The following is a 24138-nucleotide window of genomic DNA, read 5'->3' as shown; positions in this document are numbered from 1 at the left end:
CACATACAAGCACCAACTGTGCCCCGGGGTCCAGCTCCACCTGTGGGGAGCAGTACCACCATTGCTGCCATTCCATCACCCCGGAGGCCCATACAGCAGCGGCAGCTTAATAGCCGCAAACCACAGGTGGCGTCACGACAAATAGACACTTTAATTGACACCCACCAGGGTCACGGAGTCGGGCTCCGCCACCACTGACGACCCCCGGACTAGTCCGGCCCGGCACCGGGTGTCCCATAGCCCTGGGGAGGGTGAGTCACGTACACCCCCTTACAAGGACACGTGTGTTTTGCCTGCAGAGGTAACGTCACATCGACAATGTGCAACACTGCTGTAGCTAATCACTGAGCTCAGCGGCTGACCTGAGGTAGACGGCAGTAGCTGCCATCATGATTCCTCTGTGCAAAGCATCTTGCACAATAGGAGATGCTCTCCTGTGTTTTCCTGGGCTTCTGGCTGGCAGGTAGATTGACAGTGCTGGCTTCCATGCTGGTTCTGGAGAGCTGCTGATTGCTCAGGTGTTCCATCTTCTGGGTAAATTGCTCTGTTTCTTTAGTAAGCATGTGTCGCGGGCGGCGGGGCGCTGCTCGACTTAACGCTGACTCTCGGGTCTGGCGCTGCTGTTGCTGCTGCTGCTAGGTGGCTCGACCGGTGGGCCGGATTCGGAGACTCGAGCGGCGCTCCTCGCCCGTGAGTGAAAGGGGTGGCTTGGTTTGGGGATTTAGTCCGTGACGCCACCCACGGGTTGTGGTGAAGATGGGCACCACCGCTGCTGGTGACGGGGATCCCGGGAGCGATGGCGGGGTGCAGCTGGGATGTTGTTTTCCCCCTCCGTGGGTAGGGGTTGGTGGTCCCGGGGCCCGGTGAGGTGACGGGGAGGCAGGGTTGGTGAGGTGCAGGGTCGCAGGGACAGCGCAGCGCGGTGCCGGATGGCACTGGTGTACTGACTCAGCAACAGATGCACGCAAAGTCTCTCATAAACCAAACGGCTGGATGGACGGGTCCCGCAGCCGGCTGCTGTGGCTTCTCCCGGACAGTTGGCGGTGGCTGCCTTTCCCTGCACCTTTGTGTATGTTCGGCTCTGATGGGTTCCCACCAGTAACCCGCTCCCCAGCGTGTATATGTGCCGGAGGAGCCCTTTTGCCCGCAGGCTCTGGCCCTTGGATCTCTAGCTGTGACGGTAGCTGTATTGCCTTCTATTGGTCAGACGGTTGCCTTCAATCGGGTCTTGGCTATTAGGAAACCCCTGGGGTTCCGGTCACTAACGGATTTGACCTCTAATGGCGGCTCCAAGCCTGGTCGGGGTCCGTAGGCCCTGCCTATGTGTGCTGGCTTCACTTCGCTCCCCGGTTCGGTACCGTCGGGCCACCGCCCGTCCCCGGTCCTACGGTTCCACGCTGATCCGCCTCTCCTGCAGACGGCCACCACCGTCTGCCAACCTTGCTCTCAGTGCCCGGGCCACACACCCGGACACGGTCAGTTTGCTCCTCTCTCCTTCACTTCCCTAACTAAACTCCTTCCTTTTCCCGCCTCCAGGACTGTGAACCCCTCAGTGGGTGGAGCCAACTGCCTGGCTCCGCCCCACCTGGTGTGGACATCAGGCCCTGGAGGGAGGCAACAAGGATTTTATGTCTGGCTGATGTGCCTGTCTCAGGGTGGGGGTGCGAGTGTTGTAGTACCTATGACGACCTGGCTAGTCCAGGGCGCCACATTCCCCCTTGGTTAAATGCAGACCGTCCGCGGGCTGCCCATCCATCACCGGTTTTATTTTTATTTTTTAACTGTAAAAGATAAATAACATTTAAACTTTTCAACATATGCATACTTGTAAGGACACTTGAACGTTGCAAAACTATTATATTACATTTTTATTAACAACGGACGGCTTCCGCTCTCCCACCCAAGCAACCTGGCCCTGATGCTGCCCCTAAGAAAATGGGCAGCACCCCTTGACCCCAGTCCAGATCCAGGCTGCCCGAGCGGGAACGGGTACGGTGTCTCGCACCCGACTGTCATCTCAGGGGACCCCACGTTCATGGGGGACCCCCTGACCCCCGGAGGATCGCCACCGGTTACGGTAGTGGCGGGCCTGGGCCATCCCTTTCCTCCAGGCCCATCCTCCAAATCTGCCTCTCCGGAGGCGGCAACGGAATACATGCCCCAACTTATTTACAATCCCACAAGTTCGTGGGTGCCCTGCAAGTTCTCAGGCATGTCCATGAAGAGTTCCTCATGCAACGGTAGCAAAGGGTCCCTACGGGGACAACTTGCCGGCAATGGCCAGATCAATCACTGTGTCAATCAGGTAAAACTTCGGTTGATTTCTCTTATCATTCATTTAACAGGGTAACGGTACTGGTGGTCCCAACGGGGACAACGGTGCAACGGAGGGACCGCTGCCTTATTTCAGATCCACATCGCAGGCTGGAGGAGGGGACTGGGCCAGTTCTTGGGCCTCCTGGCCTCCTCTCAGCTTGGCATCCAGGGCAAACCAGCCCCTCTCCCCACAGTGCCGCGTGTATCTTACCAGATCGCCGGGGAGCAGGTTACGGCCTGGGTGGCCCTCTGGTAGATGGGCATTAACATCCCGGCGGGCCACAAACACCTCGTCCTCCAGGCCCGGCTCGAAAATAAATCCATACCCCCGGCGTGGGTCAAATCTTCTTACTTGCCCCTCATGGACCGGGCCCCGTACCCGGAAGGTGGCTCTGTGGAGGTTCTCCTTTTCTTGTATGGTGCGGGCTATCAGCTCAGCCTTCCGCCTCTCCCTATCCGCAATTTCTCGGCCCCGCGGGGTCAGTTCCCTGTCCCAGTAAGGGGCTGCTGCTTGCCCCTGCGCGCGGGTCGGGCCCCACGGGACTTCCACTACACTGCCCACCACTGGCGCCCTCGGTGGAAGATCCCGGGGTGACATGGCCAGGGACGCTGCCTCGCAGCAATGACCCGGCGCAGCCTCAGCCGAGGCGTGGGGGATGGGTACAGGGATTCTCTCCCGCTTGACCTCCGCCTCCTCCTGCACGGAACAGATCACCGGAGCCGGGACGGGACTGGGCACGGTCACTTCCGGTGCCACCGGTAAGTCTTCGCAGACGGATGATGCCTTCGGGAGCTTCCAGGGAAGCGGCTCGGGGCGTCTGCAGGCTTCAGCTGCAGGCTGGTCCGCTTGGGCGGACGGGCAGGGTTCCGCTACCGGTTGTGCGAGTAGCGGGCCTAGTGGCGGGGCGCTAGCAACCAACACGGGTAGCGGGGGAGGCAGCAGGGTGAGCGGGCGCAGACCGGGCCCCTCAGCCGCAGCGACCGATCCCGTAGGGACACAGGGGCATGGGTCGCTTACCCACTCCTTCAAGTCTTCCTCCACTTCGCGTCTCCGTATGGCCGCCACCACATCCGCCATGTCGGCCTCCCACTCCTCCAGGAGGAGCTGCATTCAGACCTGCAGGCGGCTGCACAGCTGAACAGTCCGGACCTTCACCCACGCTGCGGTGCCGGGCACGGGGACTGTGGTGTTACCGGGCGGACGGTGCATGCTGGCAGCGGTATCTTCCAGGAACCAAATGGCAGCAGAGTCCTGGCATCCCTGCCTTTATGGCCTCGGTTTACATGCGGCCGGACGCCATCCTTCCCCCCTTGGTCTTTTTTCGGCACCTCCTCTTCAGGGGCGGGGCTTCGGCTTTCGCGCCTCCACTGCTCGAGAAGACGCTCAAGCGGGAAAATCTTCGCTCCCAAGATGGCGGATTCTGAAAATTTTCGTACGGACACTGCTGGCGGGGCACAAGGCGCACTTCTACCAGACGGTAGAATGGTAAGATCCTGTTCACAGCACCAAGTTGTCGTGGGTGGCGGGGTGCTGCTCGACTTAACGCTGACGCTCGGGTCCGGCGCTGCTGCTGCTGCTCGGTGGCTCGTGCGGTGGGCCGGATCCGGGGACTCGAGCGGTGCTCCTCGCCTGTGAGTGAAAGGGGTGGTTTGGTTTGGGGATTTAGTCCGTGACGCCACCCACGGGTTGTGGTGAAGATGGGCACCACCGCTGCTGGTGACGGGGATCCCGGGAGCGATGGCGGGGAGCAGCTGGGATGTTGTTTTCCCCCTCCATGGGTAGGGGTTGGTGGTCCCGGGGCCCGGTGAGGTGACGGGGAGGCAGGGTTGGTGAGGTGCAGGGTCGCAGGGACAGCGCAGCGTGGTGCCGGATGGCACTGGTGTACTCACTCAGCAACAGATGCACGCAAAGTCTCTGGTAAACCAAACAGCTGGATGGACGGGTCCCGCAGCCGGCTGCTGTGGCTTCTCCCGGACAGTTGGTGGTGGCTGCCTTTCCCTGTACCTTTGTGTAACCCGCTCCCCAGCGTGTATATGTGCCGGAGGAGCCCTTTTGCCCGCAGGCTCTGGCCCTTGGAACTCTAGTTGTGACGGTAGCTGTATTGCCTTCTATTGGTCAGACGGTTGCCTTCAATCGGGTCTTGGCTATTAGGAAACCCCTGGGGTTCCGGTCACTAATGAATTTAACCTCTAATGGTGGCTCCAAGCCTGGTCGGGGTCTGTAGGCCCTGCCTGTGTGTGCTGGCTTCACTTCGCTCCCCGGTTCGGTACCGGCGAGCCACCGCCCGTCCCCGGTCCTACGGTTCCGCGCTGATCCGCATCTCCTGCAGACGGCCACCACCGTCTGCCAACCTTGCTCTCAGTGCCCGGGCCGCACACCCGGACACGGTCAGTTTGCTCCTCTCTCCTTCACTTCCCTAACTAAACTCCTTCCTTTTCCCGCCTCCAGGACTGTGAACTCCTCAGTGGGTGGGGCCAACCGCCTGACTCCGCCCCACCTGGTGTGGACATCAGCCCCTGGAGGGAGGCAACAAGGATTTTATGTCTGGCTGATGTGCCTGTCTCAGGGTGGGGGTGCGAGTGTTGTAGTACCTGTGACGACCTGGCTAGTCCAGGGCGCCACACATGCTCTCCCAGAACCTTGTCAGTCCTACATTCTGGTTCTGCTGTTGTGCTTTTGGCCTTAGTTCCTGCCTGTGTTCTGATTTGGTTTTCTGACCCCGGACTGTTGTTTGACTCCTCTCTGCCTGCTCACTGTTGCTGTCATGACCTCCTGGCTTTTGACCTTGGACCGTTACCTGACCACGTCTCATTTTACTCGATGAATCCATTATGTGCCTTCCCGGAATTCTGACGCTCAAATTGTGACCTGACTATGCCTCAGTATACTCCCTGCGTCCATACGTGTCCTCCTGTTACCTGACCCTGGCTCTCCTGACTACTCTACTGTTTGTACTACCTGTAAGTAGTGACTCGCATTACAGCTGCTAAGCTCAGCGATTAGCTACGCTGGTGATTCGGGATGTCGACATGACAATACTGAGTCAGCAGCGGGGATTCACTCACTTTCCTGAAAGTGGACAATCCCTTTAAGAGCTACTAAACTGAGTGTACAGAAGGGATAAAAATGGATTGTAACATGAAACAGTTGCTGAGCTTCATGAGCTATTTAGCACCTGTCCAGGATGTATATTTCTTCATCCCTTTTTAATCCCACCACATCCCCTTTCTGTTGCTCTATCCAGCCTCTTTGCCGTTGGCTTCAATTTTAAGGTTTTTGTTTGTCAAGATATTTTTAGCTACCTCCTGCAATTCCCAAGCTCCCCGGAAAATATCATTTTTAGAAACTTCCTAAATATTCCCAGGGGACCTAAAAAAATGTAACCTCAGAAGAAACCCTATTGGTATGTAGAAGGTCAGAAAGGAATACCAAGCCCCATTAAGACCACTGTGATTTTTAAAGCAATTGTTCACTATTGTTTCTATTTCCTAGAATAGATTTGTTTTTTTCCACTTTAGCTTGGTATATTTCATTTTCCTAAAAGTATGACCCACATGATATTGCACAATGGTTAGAGTTTAACGTGTGTACATATTGGGAAGTTTATCAGACAGAGGTCAGATAGGTGCATATAAGATGTATAAGATGGCCACCGGACATGTCCTTGATGGGAGAGATGTATCATCGAGGTTGGTCGCGTCAGTGATGTATGCCCGAAGCAGGCTCCAGCACATATACTGCTGAGAGAGTTAATAAGTGTCAGGGCAGGTTTACAAGCAGAGATATGGGTGGGACTGGCTGCTTACATATCTCCACTCTGGGACGTGGTATGGCAGGTAAAAAGGAGACCAGTTGTCTGTGAGTCAGTGTCTGTGTGTGGAAGTGTGGAGGCTTACAGTGTTGTTTGTCTTTGCTAAGGACTAAAGGGGGCTTTCCATGCAACGATATCGCTAACGAGATGTCGTTGGGGTCACGGAATTCGTGACGCACATCCAGCCTCATTAGCGACGTCGTTGCATGTGAAACGTACGAGCGACCGCTAACGATCAAAATTACTCACCTAATCGTTGATCGTTGACACATCGTTCTTGACGCAGCACACATCGCTATGTGTAACACCCCAGGAACGACGAACAACACCGTACCTGTGTCCTCTGGCAACGAGGTGGGCGTGTCTTTCATGCGGCTGCTCTCCGCCCCTTCGCTTTTATTGGACGCCTGCCGTGTGACGCCGCTGTGACACCACACAAATCGCCCCCTTAGAAAATAGGCTGTTCACCAGCCACAGCAACGTCGCTAGGAAGGTAAGTCCGTGTGACGGGGCCTAGCGATATTGTGCGCCACGGGCAGCGATTTGCCCGTGACACACAAACGACGGGGGCGGGTGCTTTCACGAGCGACATCGCTAGCAATGTCGCTGCGTGTAAAGCAGCCTTTAGAGATGTACATTAACTTGTATGGACTACTTGCTTTTTGTTTTCCCTTTGTGCTGGAAAAGGCTGTTTTTGGTTTGTTATCCTGAGTGGTTTATGGAGTCTAAATAGACCACGACAGATGTTTTACTGAAACCGCTTACTGTGCCTATCTCAACTCACAGCTTCAGTGAGTATAAACCCTACGATTGGTGGAGAATGTGTCCAAGATTCTCAAGGAGGACGGGTGACTGCTGCAGGGAACTGCATGTCCTGGGTGAAGGTGGCTATAATTGTGGAAACGTCGTCACACAAAATGTAGGAGGTGGTCAAACAATTGGTCCTGCAGCAACAGGTACAGCAGTAGACTAACAAGCTCCTGATCAAACAGATCCAGCAAAAGAAGCAGCAACAACAGCAACACCAATTGCAGTGGCAGCCACAGCAGCAGGTGCTTCGGCAACAGATGGAACTCTTAGCTGAGGCAGTCCATGGCAGAGTAACCACCCCACTCCCAAGTCAAGGTGGTGATTCACATATTTGGAAGACGGTAAGATGAGGCTTGCAAAAAATGACCTCAGTGATTATGTTGAGGCGTTTTTGATGATGTTTGAAAGGGCTGTGAGATGGGAAAAACTGCCTCTGGAGCAGTGGGCTGAGGTTCTGGCACCATATCTAAAGGAGGAACCACAAAAGACCTATTTTGACCTGGCCTTGCAGGATGCAAAAGTGTACACCAAGTGAAAAATGGAGATCTTAGCATACTTACAAGTAACTCTGTCAGGGCACAGTGGGTGCACTACTGGGTCTATCATGGTGACAAACTTCCCAAGTCCCAAATGTTTGACTTATCACATCTAGTTCAAAAGTGGATACAGCTGGATTCTTCCTCCCCAGTGCTGATGGTGGAGTGGGTTGTCATGGACAGCTTCATACACTCCATTCTGAGGCTGGTGCAGTCCAGGGTTGTTGGTACCAGGGTCAGACGCAGGTGTTCATCTTCGAGTAGATAAACCCCTAGAATGGATTCTCCAGAGGTTCTACTGGCCCAGCTGTCACCAAGAGATTTTGAATTATTGCAAGTCCTGTCCCACCTAACAGCTAACCGCCCCGGTTGCTCATTTTTGCCGTCCCCTAGTGTGCAGTTACCCATCATTAAGGTCATATTTGATTGCATAGCTATGGATTTAGTGGAATCCCTGGTCACGTCCGACAGAGGGCATCAGTATATTCTAGTAGTCCTGGACTATGCTACTCGGTTCCTGGAAGCGGTATCATTAAGAAACTCCTCTGCTAAAAGTATAGCTTGAGAGTTGGCCCATATCTTTTCCCAAATGGGACTGCCGAAAGACATCCTGATGGACGAAGGAACTCCATTCATTTCCAAAGTCATGAGAGAGTTGTGCAAAGCCTTGCAGATCACACAACTCAGGACCTCAGTGTACCAACCGCAAACAGATGGTCTTGTGGAATAGATTATTAAAACCTTGAAGGTCATGCTAAAAAGGTCATAGAGAAGGATGTCTACTGTCTTATCTGCTGTTCTCCATTAGAGAAGTTTCCGAGGCCTCTATGGCGTTTTCCCCGATTGAGCTGTTGAATGGTGAATGTCGCGGGCGGCGGGGCGCTGCGCTCGCTAATGCTCGGGTCCGGCGCTGCTGCAGCTGCTCGGTGGCTCGAGCGGTGCTCCTCGCCCGTGAGTGAAAAGGGGTTGTTTGTTTGGGGATTTAGTCCGTGACGCCACCCACGGGTTGTGGTGAAGATGGGCACCACCTCTGCTGGTGGCGGGGATCCCGGGAGCGATGGTAAGGAACAGCTGGGTTGTTGTTTTCGCCCTCCGTGGGTAGGGTTTGGTGGTCCCGGGGCCCGGTGGTATGACGGGGAGGCAGGGTTGGTGAGGTGCAGGGTTGCAGAGACAGCGCGGCGTGGTGCCGGATGGCACTGTTGTACTCACTCAGACAGAAAGTCACAAAGTCTCCGGTAAACCAAACGGCTGGATGGACGGGTCCTGCAGCTGGCTGCAGTGTCTCTCCCCAGACAGGTGATGGTGGCTGTCTTTCCCTGCACCTTTGTGTACTGTATTGACTCCGATGGCTTCCCAACGGTAGTCCGCTCCCCGGCGTATAGGTGCCGGAGGAGCCTGTTTTGCCCGCAGGCGCTGGCCCTTGGATCTCTAGCCTGTGGCGGTGGCTGTATATCCTCACGGTGTGAGCGGTTGCCTTCAATCGGGACTTGGTTGTTAGGGAACCCCTGGGGTTCCGGTCACTGTCGGATTTGACCTTTGTCTGCGGCTCCAAGCCTGGTCGGGGTCCGAAGGCCCTGCCTGTTGTGCTTAGCTTCATTCCGCTCCCCGGTTCAGTACCGGCGGGCCACCGCCCGATCCCGGTCCTACGGTTCCGCGTTGATCCACCACTCCTGCAGACGGCCACCACCGTCTGCCAACCTTGCTGTCAGTGCCTGGGCCACAAACCCAGACAAGGTCAGTTTTACGTCTCCTCCCTTTCACTTCCAAACCCTATCTGACTACTGTTCCTGCCTCCAGGACTGTGAACTCCTCAGTGGGTGGGGCCAACCGCCTGGCTCCACCTCACCTGGGTGTGGACATCAGCCCCTGGAGGGAGGCAACAAGTGTTTTGTGTCTGACTAATGTAACTGTCTGGGGGTGGGGGGGTGTGAGTGTTGTCTGTGGCTACCTGGCTAGTCCAGGGCACCACATGAATACCCCCATGGGACTCCTGGATATAGAAAAAAAGACTTGGGAAGTGGAGTTTACACCTACAGGAGTGTAATCGAGCATGTGGCCCAAATGCAAGAAAGGTTTTCTGAAGTGATGCCCATCAAGAGAAAGCACCTCCTCCAGGCGCAAGAGGCCTAATTCGGGATACACAATCAGTCATCATGGGTGAAACAATTCAACCCTGGTTTTTGGGTACTAGTGTTGGTACTCACTTTGAAGAGTAAGTTTCTGGCCAAGTGGCAGGGACTCTACAAAGTGGTTTAAAAGCTTAGTGAGGTTAACTATAAGGTCCACCAGCCAGGGAGGAGGAAGCCCTACCAAATGTATCCCGTCAATCTGATCAAGCCATGGCGATATTGGGAGCCTGTGGAAACTCCGTGTCTGGTGGCTAAGCGAAACCGGACTGCTACATGAACTATTTGCTTTATGTTTTCACTTTGTGTCAGAAAAAGCTGTTTTTGGTTTGTAGAACCCATACAGGTTTAATAGGAATTTATGACAATTTTTTTTAAGGGAACCTGTCAGGTGCAATATGCACCCAGCACCACATGCAATTCTGGGTGCATATTTCTAATCCCTGCCTAACTGTGCCTGTATAAGATCTTTAGAAAAAGTATTTCTACAGATCCCATATGATATGCTAATGAGGCCAGTGACTTGTCGCAAGGTCGTTATTTCTTCTGGCTAGTCGACCCCCTTAGCATGTTAGTACGTACTTGTGCTAACATGCTAATGAATGTGCAGCGTCAGAGGATTGTCGCGCTCACCTCTCTGCTGCCATCGTGTCCGAGTCCTCGATTTTGGCTCAGTGTGCATGATCTCCGACTTTCGGTCATGCGAACTACATGGGTTTGAAGCCAGGACTCGTACACCCGGCTTCATAATGTGCATGACCGGAAGTCCGGGATCATGCGCACTGAGCCGAAATCCAGTGTTGGACGCGATGGCAGCAGAGAGGTGAGTGAGACCATCCTCTGACGCTGGGACTGTTAGGCAGGGATTAGCAATATGCACCCAGAACTGCTCGTGGTTCTGGATGCATATTGCACCTAACAGGTTCCCTTTAATGCTGTGCATTATAGCAATAATTTGCTCCATGTCAAACTTGAAGAGGGGGTTCTGGAAATTTAAAAACATTTTGCCCCCCCCGCCTCCCAAAATGTAAACATACTTCCCTATTTTTTTTTCTGCATCTCATTGCCAGTGTCCATACTCTTATTTTGGCCATTAATGTGTTAGGATGTGTCGTCCATAATGGCTGCAGCAAAGGTATTTTGTCCATAGCAATGTAACTTATATGTGTCGCGGGCGGGGAGGAGGGTGTCAGCACACTACGCTCACCCCTTCTGCTCGGGTCCGGCGGCTGCTGCTCAGTGGTGGCTCGAGCTGTGGGCCGGATCCCGGGGGTTCTCGAGCGGCACTCCTCGCCCGTGAGTGAAAGGGGGGTTGTTGGGTGTGGGGATAGTTTATTGTCCGTGACGCCACCCACGGTTGTGGTGATTTCACCACCGCTGCTCAATATGGGGATCCCGGGGATGGTGATGCGGAGCAGCCAGGTGTTACGTTGCCCCTCCGTGGGTAGGGGTTGGTGATCCCGGGGCCCGGTGATGAGATGGGAGATGCAGGGCCTGGTGGGCGCAGGGACGCGGGGGCAGCGCTGTGCCTTGCGGCACTGTGGTACTCACTCAGCCTGAGACTGACGGCTGCACTTGTTCTCCCAGTAGGTAACGGTGATGTCCCTCTGACCTGCACCTGATGTTTCTAAGTTGGTAGCGATGGGTCCCCACCGGTAACCCGCTCCCCGGCTTCAAGCTGGACCGGAGGAGCTCTACTTTGCCCGCAGACGCTGGCCCTGAGGAACTGGTGCCTTGGCGGTGGCGGTGTTCCTCCTTAATGGTTGGACTGTTGCCTTCAATCGGGACTTGGTTGTTGGGGGATCGACGTCCCCTTCACTGACGGATTCGGCAAATTATGGCGACTCCTAGCCTTGCCGGGGTCCGAGAGGCCCCTGCCCTGGTGCTGACTGTCCTTTGCCCTCTGCTCCAGACCGCCGGGTCACTACCCGTCCGCGGTCCTTCCAGGAACTCCCGAACAGTCACCCCTCTGGACAGTCACCGTCGTTGCTGACCTTGCTGACCCGGTCCTGCACACAGCTGGACCAACTTCAGGCTTTCCACTCTCTTTCTTTCCTGTCACCACTCTTGCTTTCCTCCTTTACCACTTTACTTCCTTCACTTCACTTAGCTGTTTATCTTCCACTTAGCTCCTCACTCAAGCTCCCCCTGAGCTGACTGCCTGGTTTCTCCCGCCTCCAGAGCTGTGAACTCCTCGGTGGGTGGAGCCAACCGCCTGGCCCACCCCCTGGTGTGAATCATCAGCCTCTGGAGGAAGGCAACAAGGATTTTTGGTTAGCTTTGGTGTTCCTGACTGGGATGTAGGGTGTGTTGGTGCATGACCTGTGACCCCTGGCTTGCCCAGGGCGTCACATTCCCCCTTAGCAAAATGCAGACCGTCCGCGGGCTGCCCGTCCAACACCAGTTTTATTTTCTGTAAAGTATAAAAAGTAAACATATAAATCATAACATCATCCCACAACGGGAGGCACATTTCTTAAATGTTGCAAACGGTTTATGGTTACGGTTTCCGCTCTCTCCCACCCAAGCAACCTGGCCCTGATGCTGCCCCTAAAACCCAGGCAGCACCCCTTGACCCACAGTCCAGCACAAGTTACCCGAGTGGGATCTGTCCTTTCCCTCCAGAGGGTAGCCACCGGTTCCTTTGGTGGCTGGGCCCCAGCCTGCTCTGCTGAGGGCCCTCCCTCCAACCTGCCTCTCCGGAGGCGGCATTGCGGAAAACGGTAACGGCAAACAACTTATTTACAAGCCACTTAACGTTTGTGGTTGCCCTGCAAGTTCACGGGCTTGTCCATGGAAAGTTCTCCATGCAAAACTTTTTAAACGGTCCCCACTGGGACAACGGTGCCGGCAACGGCCGGTTTCCTCACAATCACAGTAGAATCAGGTGACTTTCACGGTAATCATTTTTGCTTATTATCACTTTTCAAACAAACACACTGACTTCTGGTCCCAACGGGGACAACTTTTAGGCGGAGGACTGCCGGCTTAGCAGTCCATCCTCAATCGCGTGGCTCTAGTGCCACCTTCACATGGTGCACCGCCGTGGACCCCGATGGTAGCTAGCTGCGGGTCATCTTCCTCCATATTCATGCGGGCATGCACATCCGCTCTACACCCCTCTCGGGCATCGATCTCCCTGCGCAGCTGCTGTTGCCGTCGCTCCCAGCCGGGAGTACTTTCTGTTTGCTCCGGTTCAGCGTGTGCGGGGGACGGGCCCAGCCAGAGTCCCTCCGTGTCGGCTACGACCGGCACCTTCAGTAATGAGGGACCCCGCTGTGACATGGCCTGCTCTGCCTCCTGGCAGCCGCATCCCCGCCGTGCCTCCGGTGCATCTTTGCTGATGGCTTCAGCCTTCGGCTTCTTCCATGGAAGCGGATCAGGGCGGTCACGAGCTTCTGCTGCAGGTCGGTCTGCCGGGGCGGATTGGCAGGGTACCGCTACCGGTGGTGGTGGTAGCGGGCCTAGTGGCGGGGCAGCAGCAGCTAACGCGGGTAGCGGGAGAGGCAGCAGGGTGAACGGGTGTAGGCCGGGCCCCTCAGCCGCAGCGGCCGATCCCTCGGGAATACAGGGACGTGGGTCTCTTACCCGTTCCTCCAAATCTTCCTCCACCTCGCATCTCCACATAGCAGCCACCACTTCCACCATGTCGGCCTCCCACTCCTCCAGAAGGAGCTGCATGCGGACCTGCAGACGGCTGCTTAGCTGGGCGGTCCGGACTTCCACCCACGCCGCCATGCCGGGCGCGGGGACCACGGTGTTGTTGGTCGGACTCAGCATCTTTAGCAGCGGCCTCTTCCAGGAACCAATAAATGGCCGCAGGGTCCTGGCGTCCCTGCTTCCACAGCCGCGCTCACATGCGGCCAGCCGCCATCGCGTCCCCCTTAGCTCTTTCCGGCCCCTCCTCTCTCGGGGCGGGGTTTTGGCCTTCGCGCCTCTGCTACTCGAGAAGACGCTCGAGCGGGAACTTTTCGCGCCAAAGATGTCGACTTCTGAAATTTTTCAGCCGGATACCTCCGGCGGTAACAAGGCGCACCTCTACCAAACGGCAGAGCGGTAAGATCCTGTTCGTGACGCCAAGTTGTCGCGAGCGGGGAGGAGGGTGTCAGCACACTACGCTCACCCCTTCTGCTCGGGTCCGGCGGCTGCTGCTCAGTGGTGGCTCGAGCTGTGGGCCGGATCCCGGGGGTTCTCGAGCGGCACTCCTCGCCCGTGAGTGAAAGGGGGGTTGTTGGGTGTGGGGATAGTTTATTGTCCGTGACGCCACCCACGGTTGTGGTGATTTCACCACCGCTGCTCAATATGGGGATCCCGGGGATGGTGATGCGGAGCAGCCAGGTGTTACGTTGCTCCTCCGTGGGTAGGGGTTGGTGATCCCGGGGCCCGGTGATGAGATGGGAGATGCAGGGCCTGGTGGGCGCAGGGACGCGGGGGCAGCGCTGTGCCTTGCGGCACTGTGGTACTCACTCAGCCTGAGACGTTGACACAGTTTTACGGTAAACCACACGGCTGGAAAGACGGTTCCCACGGACGGCTGCACTTGCTCTCCCAGTAGGTGACGGTGATGTCCCTCTGACCTGCACCTGATGTTTCTAAGTTGATAGCGATGGGTCCCCACCGGTAACCCGCTCCCCGGCTTCAAGCTGAACCGGAGGAGCTCTACTTTGCCCGCAGACGCTGGCCCTGAGGAACTGGTGCCTTGGCGGTGGCGGTGTTCCTCCTTAATGGTTGGACTGTTGCCTTCAATCGGGACTTGGTTGTTGGGGGATCGACGTCCCCTTCACTGACGGATTCGGCAAATTATGGCGACTCCTAGCCTTGCCGGGGTCCGAGAGGCCCCTGCCCTGGTGCTGACTGTCCTTTGCACGCTGCTCCAGACCGCCGGGTCACTACCCGTCCGCGGTCCTTCCAGGAACTCCCGAACAGTCACCCCTCTGGACAGTCACCGTCGTTGCTGACCTTGCTGACCCGGTCCTGCACACAGCTGGACCAACTTCAGGCTTTCCACTCTCTTTCTTTCCTGTCACCACTCTTGCTTTCCTCCTTTACCACTTTACTTCCTTCACTTCACTTAGCTGTTTACTCTTCCACTTAGCTCCTCACTCAAGCTCCCCCTGAGCTGACTGCCTGGTTTCTCCCGCCTCCAGAGCTGTGAACTCCTCGGTGGGCGGAGCCAACCGCCTGGCCCACCCCCTGGTGTGAATCATCAGCCTCTGGAGGAAGGCAACAAGGATTTTTGGTTAGCTTTGGTGTTCCTGACGGGGATGTAGGGTGTGTTGGTGCATGACCTGTGACCCCTGGCTTGCCCAGGGCGTCACATATGCCCATCATTTGCCTGTTGCGGACATGAGTCAGACTATATTCACATTAGTATTTGGGATCCATTTGTATGGGATCCAGCTGGGTATAAAAATAAAGAGGAACAAACATGAATGTGAAAGGATCTGTTTTTAAACAAGTCTGATTAAAAAAGGAATCTTAGTTACTCGTTTTGTCATCCGTTTGCATCAGTTTTTGTTTTGGATCCATTTTTTTCTATGGTCACGTCTCGTGTTCTGTGCATGCGCAGTACTTAAAAATGAATTTGATGAACAGAAATAATAACCAATGACCATTTATTATCATCCATTTCCCATAGGGCACAGTCAGACGGCCATATAATATGTACGACGATTGCATCAAAATGCCGAGGCTTGCCGCTGGCTCAACTGACCTGAGCATGAGAGCTGCATAGAAATACATGAAGCTGTCACGCTCGGGTCAGGAGAGCCGCTTCCGGTATGTGCACTGTGATGCCATTCTTGTAGGAGTTATACAGTTAGGTCCAGAAATATTTGGACAGTGACACAATTTTCGCGAGTTGCGCTCTGCATGCCACCACATTGGATTTGAAATGAAACCTCTACAACAGAATTCAAGTGCAGATTGTAACGTTTAATTTGAAGGTTTGAACAAAAATATCTGATAGAAATTGTAGGAATTGTACACATTTCTTTACAAACACTCCACATTTTAGGAGGTCAAAAGTAATTGGACAAATAAACCAAACCCTAACAAAATGTTTTTATTTTCAATATTTTGTTGCGAATCCTTTGGAGGCAATCACTGCCTTAAGTCTGGAACCCATGGACATCACCAAACGCTGGGTTTCCTCCTTCTTAATGCTTTGCCAGGCCTTTACAGCCGCAACCTTCAGGTCTTGCTTGTTTGTGGGTCTTTCCGTCTTAAGTCTGGATTTGAGCAAGTGAAATGCATGCTCAATTGGGTTAAGATCTGGTGATTGACTTGGCCATTGCAGAATGTTCCACTTTTTTGCACTCATGAACTCCTGGGTAGCTTTGGCTGTATGCTTGGGGTCATTGTCCATCTGTACTATGAAGCGCCGTCCGATCAACTTTGCGGCATTTGGCTGAATCTGGGCTGAAAGTATATCCCGTTACACTTCAGAATTCATCCGGCTACTCTTGTCTGCTGTTATGTCATCAATAAACACAAGTGACCCAGTGCCATTGAAAGCCATGCATGCCCATGCCATCACGTTGCCTCCACCATGTTTTACAGAGGATGTGGTATGCCTTGGATCATGTGCCGTTCCCTTTCTTCTCCAAACTTTTTTCTTCCCATCATTCTGGTACAGGTTGATCTTGTCTCATCTGTCCATAGAATACTTTTCCAGAACTGAGCTGGCTTCATGAGGTGTTTTTCAGCAAATTTAACTCTGGCCTGTCTATTTTTGGAATTGATGAATGGTTTGCATCTAGATGTGAACCCTTTGTATTTACTTTCATGGAGTCTTCTCTTTACTGTTGACTTAGAGACAGATACACTTACTTCACTGAGAGTGTTCTGGACTTCAGTTGATGTTGTGAACGGGTTCTTCTTCACCAAAGAAAGTATGCGGCGATCATCCACCACTGTTGTCATCCGTGGACGCCCAGGCCTTTTTGAGTTCCCAAGCTCACCAGTCAATTCCTTTTTTCTCAGAATGTACCCGACTGTTGATTTTGCTACTCCAAGCATGTCTGCTATCTCTCTGATGGATTTTTTCTTTTTTTTCAGCCTCAGGATGTTCTGCTTCACCTCAATTGAGAGTTCCTTAGACCGCATGTTGTCTGGTCACAGCCACAGCTTCCAAATGCAAAACCACACACCTGTAATCAACCCCAGACCTTTTAACTACTTCATTGATTACAGGTTAACGAGGGAGACGCCTTCAGAGTTAATTGCAGCCCTTAGAGTCCCTTGTCCAATTACTTTTTGTCCCTTGAAAAAGAGGAGGCTATGCATTACAGAGCTATGATTCCTAAACTCTTTCTCCGATTTGGATGTGAAAACTCTCACATTGCAGCTGGGAGTGTGCACTTTCAGCCCATATCATATATATAATTGTATTTCTGAACATGTTTTTGTAAACAGCTAAAATAACAAAACTTGTGTCACTGTCCAAATATTTCTGGCCCTGACTGTACAGCCATCTGAACCCGGTCTTAGACTATAATTTAAAATAAAAACAGAAGTATCCGTTCTCTGTTATCCATCTTTTAATTGTACAGAAAAATAAAATCATACAAGCGAGGTTTATTGACCGTCTAAAAAATGGATGGCAATTGGAATAGATACAAACTGAAGGGATTTTAGAAAATAAACCATTGAAATGAATATGTCCTGCAACTGAGTGTTTTATTTTCTAAATATAAATGTGAATATAGCCTAAAAATGGAAAAATGTGCAATAGAAAGATGAAAATTATATATAAAATACATCAGGTATCGGTTCATATTTTGGCCAAAATACACAAGATTGCATCCTACATCAAGGATCCTCTTACTTCTGAAACCCCACACTACATAAAAAAATGTCTCACAGAAAATAAATTAAAAAACAAAACACAGAAAAAGAAACAGCTATTTCCAACATCAGGTCAGATTACCAAGGCATTAGCAGGATCCAGCAGGCCCCATGAGTGCATATCTTGTGATTTGATTGAAGCACTTTTGGTCTTCTGCTTTGATTCTTTGGTCGATTACCAGCCATAGCAAGCGCTGAAGAGGTAATAGAGAAATTCAAGATTACTGGTAGTGTAGTGGGTGCTCATAACCCCTACTAAAAGACCGGAAATGTTATTAATAAAAGTGTTGTATTTTAATATTGTATTGTATTTTAGTGTTAGGGCACCCCCTAGTGGCCGGGTGGGACGGCTGTTGCCACCGGGGAGGAGGAGTTGGCTGGATGTCTAGGGAAGGTCTGTGTGTGTGGAAGGGAGTCGGATCCGGGACAGCAGTGTGTGACCATCGGTGGCAGTGTGTATGAGCGGAACATCAGGGGACGCCGGAGCAACGGAGGAGTACGCAACCTCAAGGTCTGATTCCGCTGGTGTGGGTCCAGTGTGTGCTTGACTTAGGAGTGGGAGCCCGGAGAAGTGGAGTACCCAGGGCATATCCCCACCAGAGGGCGCGTTTGGGCAGGTTGTCCCCAGCTCCACAGAAATTGCCGAATTCTGCTGACCGGATTGTATCTGTGCAAAATAAATGTCATCTTTTGTTAGCATCAACTTTTGCCTGAGGACTGTTTGTGCACCTTCCGACGAGGACACTAACACACATTGTCACACCAAGTCAGTCCCCAACATTGAAGGAGTGATGGAGCCAGGGGTGTGCCTTGAATACACTGAGGCCACGACTACACAGCCTGAGGCGCCCCTGGCCCCTCACTTCATGTGGCTTAGTCGGCAGGATCCGATTCCCCTGCCAGGAACTCAAGAAGCCGGAGACCAAGTGGTGCCGAGTGCACCGTATCCGGGCTATGAGAGAAGATTTCCAGTCCCATGGTGGGAGGAAGAAGTGCCCAAGGCGTTGGACCGGGCACAAGATGGCGGCGAGAGGGCCGTTATCTGTGAAACTGAGGAAGAAAAGGCGCGAAAAGTTGGCGCCGAAAGAAGAGCCTGGGGCTGGCCGGTGCCGAGGAAGAGGTACATAGTACTACGCCCAAAGAGGGGAGGCGCCAGTCCCAGGGCATTGAAGAAGACATACAAAGTGGGCGGTGTTCGTAAGAAAAAGAAGTACCGCCGCGGAGGAGTCAAGATGATGCATGAGGCTGGGGGAGGATTCTGTTTAAGAGCGGGAAACAAAGGCCCGCCTCCTCTTTCCTCAGTCTCAGTTTTGACACCGTGGCCATTGGTCGTACAGCAAACGGAGACAGATATGGAGATGTCGGGACAACCGGAAGAGCTCGCCACCACCATGGCTCTGGTCAGCCTAGGCCGGGGGCGGCCTACGTTTGCTGTTGCAAGTGAGGCATCCCTTGTGGACCTGCCGATCGGACCGGGAGGTTCCACGCAGCCCGAGAAGGTGTCCTGGAAAACCACGTGGGATGCAAAGACCGGAGGCACGATCACAGAGGTCCGGGCAACGTATGCCACACAGCCCCCAGTAAGAGACCGGATTCCGGGGATCACGCATCCCCTTTGGGAGACCACACAGCCGGGCGCCCTCGCTGCCACACCAACTGCCTCATATGGAGCGCCGGCCGAAGAGCTAGCTGAGCGGCTGGAGGAAGACCACCTGGGCTTCGTGTGGGATCCGGTCATCGTCCCTTCCCCTGTGCAGCACCCCAGAGCTCCATCCCCGGTACCCGACCCTGTCAGAGAACGCCTGCTGGCCGAAACCGTCGTCCGGGAAATGTTGTCCGGTCCCGGCGGCGAGGAGCTTGCCCTGCAATTCACCATTGGAGTGGTGGTGAAATTTAACCAGCAGGAGGGGTACGGGTTCATCCGCGAGGTCGACACGGGGGATGACTACTTCTATAATAGAGTCCATCTGGATGTGGAGGGCCTACCCAAGAGGCTCCATACGCTGTACCCGGGCGAGAAGGTCCAATTCTTGCCGGACGCAGGAAGTCGCGGCCTGTTTGCCGTTGGCGTCTCTCGGATGCCGACCGCCCGGGAAGCGGCCCAGTGGCAGCAGGAGCTGGAGTGGGAGGAGCAACAAGAGCGGCGCCGGAGCCATCCAAGACCGGTCCCGTCCGCGCCCTCCCATTCCCGGCGCACCTTGTCCGCTGCCCCGGAAGCATCATCTGGCCCGACCGCTGACCCGGAGAAGGTTCCCCCGGTGGTAGCGGTGACCCAGAGCGTGACCAACAAGCCGGTCATCGTCCTAGATGTGCCGCCACCTGCACCACCACCACCCCGGGCAGCGACGCCATCACCACCGCCGGGAGCGGAAGAAGCTGCGTCAGCAGAGCCACCTTTTGCCCCCGTGTCGTTCCGGAGGCTACGCCGCCAGCCAGGGCAGTCCCTGGGCGCCTACATACAGGCACAGGCGGAGGAGTGGAAGCGGTCCTGGCCTCCGGAATAGAGCTCTGCAGATTCCTTGCTTAAAGACCGGTATTGTTCTTAGAACCGGCAAAAGTTTTTGTTAAAAGTTTTACGGGCCTGTTGCCCGCCACCTAAGACCGGGAGCGCTGTTGAGCCTCCGGGCGCCATCTCAGACCGGGAGCGCTGTTGAGCCTCCGGGCGCCATCTCAGACCGGGAGCGCTGTTGAGCCTCCGGGCGCCATTGCAGGACCGGGAGCGCTGTTGTGCCTCCGGGCGCCCCTAAAGACCGGGAGCGCCGCTGAACTGGTGCCGCTGTTGTTGTGGACTGACCTAAAAGGTTTTTTATGTTATGTGTGTTTTTTAGAGAAGAGCCGTGTCGGGAGGCTCGGATTTTAAGAGGGGAGGCATGTAGTGGGTGCTCATAACCCCTACTAAAAGACCGGAAATGTTATTAATAAAAGTGTTGTATTTTAATATTGTATTGTATTTTAGTGTTAGGGCACCCCCTAGTGGCCGGGTGGGACGGCTGTTGCCACCGGGGAGGAGGAGTCGGCTGGATGTCTAGGGAAGGTCTGTGTGTGTGGAAGGGAGTCGGATCCGGGACAGCAGTGTGTGACCATCGGTGGCAGTGTGTATGAGCGGAACATCAGGGGACGCCGGAGCAACGGAGGAGTACGCAACCTCAAGGTCTGATTCCGCTGGTGTAGGTCCAGTGTGTGCTTGACTTAGGAGTGGGAGCCCGGAGAAGTGGAGTACCCAGGGCATATCCCCACCAGAGGGCGCGTTTGGGCAGGTTGTCCCCAGCTCCACAGAAATTGCCGAATTCTGCTGACCGGATTGTATCTGTGCAAAATAAATGTCATCTTTTGTTAGCATCAACTTTTGCCTGAGGACTGTTTGTGCACCTTCCGAAGAGGACACTGACACACATTGTCACACCAAGTCAGTCCCCAACATTGAAGGAGTGATGGAGCCAGGGGTGTGCCTTGAATACACTGAGGCCACGACTACACAGCCTGAGGCGCCCCTGGCCCCTCACTTCAGTAGTATTAGAGCTGTGTGCCCACAATCAGTGTTTGTAGAGTTTTGGATGCAGCATGTTTCAGCTGCGTCCAAAATGGTGCATTGTACAGTACAAGCACAGTGGATGGGATTTCTAGAAATCCCATGCCCAATGTGCATGTGTGGCCCACAGCGAAGACTGACCTCCGATGCTGCTCCCCGAGCCACAAGCATGTCAGTTCTTTGCTGTGCAGTTGCAAGCATCCTCCATAGGGAAAACACAAGCGAGAGACCACAGCGCCCCAAACCCTGATCGTGAGCACGAGCAGCTGTGGTCTGATCGTGGGCATATCCAGGATGCCATGGGTTCTGATCGTGGGCATATACCCTTAAGCGGGCTTTACACGTTGCGACATTGGTAATGATATATCGTCGGGGTCACGTTGTTAGTGACGCACATCCGGCTCCGTTACCGACATCGCAGCGTGTAAACTCTAGGAGCGACGATCACCGATCGCAAAAACGTCAAAAATCGTTGATCGTGACACGTTTCTCCTTTCCATAATATCGTTACTGCTGCAGGTACGATGTTGTTTGTCGTTCCTGCAGCAGCACACTTCGCTATGTGTGAAACCGCAGGAACGACAAACATCTCCTTACCTGCGTCCACCAGCAATGCGGAAGGAAGGAGGTGGGTGGGATGTTATGTCCCGCTCATCTCCGTCCCTCCGTTTCTATTGGCCGGCCGCTTAGTGACGTTGCGGTGACGTCGCTGTGACGCCGAACGCACCTCCCCCGGGATTGTTCGGCGGACACAGCGACGTCGCCGACCAGGTATGTGCGTGTGAAGCTGCCATAGTGATAATGTTCGCTACGGCAGCGAACACCAGATATCGCATGCACGACGGGGGCGGGTGCTATCACGCTCGACATCGCTAGCAATTGCTAGCGATGTCGCACCGTGTAAAGCCCGCTTTAGAGTTCATAGAGAAAGAGAAATAGTACCAAATGTCAAGTTTGGTCACTTTGCCATATTGTGCACATGGTAATATTTTGATAAGATGTTTGACATTGGGTTTAAATTTTGCATTTACTTGCAGCTGGAAGGATAACCCCAACATGCCGGAGGGTCTGCTCTATGACGGTGTATCAGAAGAACCCCTTTATTTCTCAGGGGGTAGTGCTGCTCAGAGTTCTGTGTACCATGCCTTTGATGAACTTTTGGGGATTCAGCATCAGCCTCAAAGTGGTAAGGAGCCAGGCATAGCATCTGCATTGAAGGTTGGTGTTTTAGGATATGACAGTAGAAGGGCATTGTTTCCTTGAATGCAAACGTAAAGAGAACCAACCATTAAGATTTTTATATATACTGAAAAGTAAAACTAACTGGTGCTAGGATACTGAATGTAAGCATAGCTTTTGTTCAGAGATTGAATGTTTTATTTCAGAAATATGTGCAAGTAAAGTTCCGGCAATGCACTGCTATTTGATTGACAGGTGCAACAGGGGTGGGAATATGTGGGTCGAGTCTTGCTATCTATTTGCGCCCCTGTCTGCCTGCCTGGCCTTGCTCCCCCTGTCTCCATCATAGACGTTAATTCTGGCAGGCAGGCAGACAGGCGGGAATAGAATGCAAGACCCAACTGCAATATTCCCGCTCCCTGTTGCTCCTGTCAATCAAATAGCAGTGCATTGCTGGAACTTTACTTGCACATATATCTGAAATAAAACATCCAATGTCTGAACCCAAGGTATGGTTACATTTAGCATCTGAGCGCCTGTATAGCACTGGCTTTACTTTATATATGAAATTCCTGCTGGTTGGTTACCTTTCATTTTTATTCAGGTTTTTCTTCTTTGTTTCATATTGGAGAGGGGGTGCACCTTGGAAGAAAGATGGAAAAAAACTATCAGTATTTATGAAATAGTGGACAACATTGAGTGCTGATACTTACCAATATTGTCTTATGTTCTTCTTTTCCTTCAGCTGATTTTCTCCTGAAGATGCGCAGTTATATGCCTCCTGCCCACAATAATTTTATTAATTGGGTTCGAGAGGCCCCCAGGCTGTCCGAGTACATAATCAGATGTGATGATCCAACGCTCCTGTCAGCTTTCAATCAGTGCATCTCTGCACTCACAGAGCTCCGCTCCCTCCATATCCGCATTGTCAGCAAATATGTCAATGCGGCTGGTGTCCGGGCCAGGATCAAGAAGAACCAGAATCTGGGACAAGACCAGCAAGAAAGGGGTACTGGTGGGTCACAAGCGATGACCTTCTTAAAGAGTATCCGCGACACCTCCAAGGAAGGACTGCTCAGGCACAGTAATCCAGGGGACCATTGATGTCATCTTCGTCCATGATTATCTTTCTTCGGAAGTAATCACAAACCATGGAGGATCTAATTTTTTTAGACACCACATCTCACAATATCTAGAGACATTAAAGGATAACTCCACCCAAACTGGGTTGGACCATAATTAGAGCTTTATCTTCAGGGTGTTCACTTACCAGGAGGCCAGAATTTTAGAGGTTTAGTGTTGCAGCATAGTCTTACGTGTAATAATGTTCCTCAAGGAACATCCCTATTTTTTTATTTAATAACAGTGTTTATCATTTCTATAGATTGAATTTTACTTGCATCCATAATGGTTATCCAATGATAAAATTACCATGCACGATAACCTTTAAATTATCAGTCTTTTAGTGTAATCCTTATAGCATATTAAATTTACATTTCTCTTTTCTTTCTGGGTTTTGTTTGTTTCCATTTTCCCATTTGCTTTTTTTGTACGTTGAGATCCATACAGTCTATGTAAAGACATACACGCAATGAAGGTCATATATGGGGCAGCTGAGAGCTCCATAATGTTTGGAGGGCTAATGATGAAGGTCTATAAAGCTGAGCAAATTGATTTGTAGGACCCTTGTCCTGTAGCCACTTCAGCATTTTGTAGCTATCAGACAGGAGTCCTTAGACCTTCCTACTACCAGTTGGTATTCCAGTTGCCTCTTCTGATAAGTAAGCCCAGCACAACGTCATACGTGCATCATACGGTAACGATGACACATGCCGGGGCTACCAATGAAATGTCTGTTTGCAGCTGCCAGACAAGAGTCCTTAAATCATCCTCTTACCGATCGGTATTCCTGTAGTGTCTTCTGATTAGTACGCCCAACACAATGTCACGCGTGCATCATACGGCAATGACGACACACGCCG

General features: G+C 53.0%; 1 protein-coding gene across 3 annotated transcripts in view; it reads left to right on the top strand.

The window, feature by feature from the left end:
- The window catches only part of IDO2 (indoleamine 2,3-dioxygenase 2), a 125537-nt gene extending 101904 nt beyond the window's left edge, over nt 1-23633 (top strand). For all 3 annotated transcript variants that reach the window (XM_075342948.1, XM_075342949.1, XM_075342950.1), the window contains exons 9-10: nt 22015-22163; nt 22902-23633. In XM_075342948.1, coding sequence (XP_075199063.1) covers nt 22015-22163; nt 22902-23260 — 508 coding nt within the window. In that variant the 3' untranslated portion in view covers nt 23261-23633. The remainder of the gene's footprint in view (nt 1-22014; nt 22164-22901) is intronic.
- The last annotated feature ends 505 nt before the right edge of the window (nt 23634-24138 follow it).

Source organism: Anomaloglossus baeobatrachus, chromosome 4, assembly GCF_048569485.1.
Source record: "Anomaloglossus baeobatrachus isolate aAnoBae1 chromosome 4, aAnoBae1.hap1, whole genome shotgun sequence".
Lineage (NCBI taxonomy): Eukaryota > Metazoa > Chordata > Amphibia > Anura > Aromobatidae > Anomaloglossus > Anomaloglossus baeobatrachus.
This window is presented reverse-complemented; position numbering and strand designations above follow the sequence as displayed.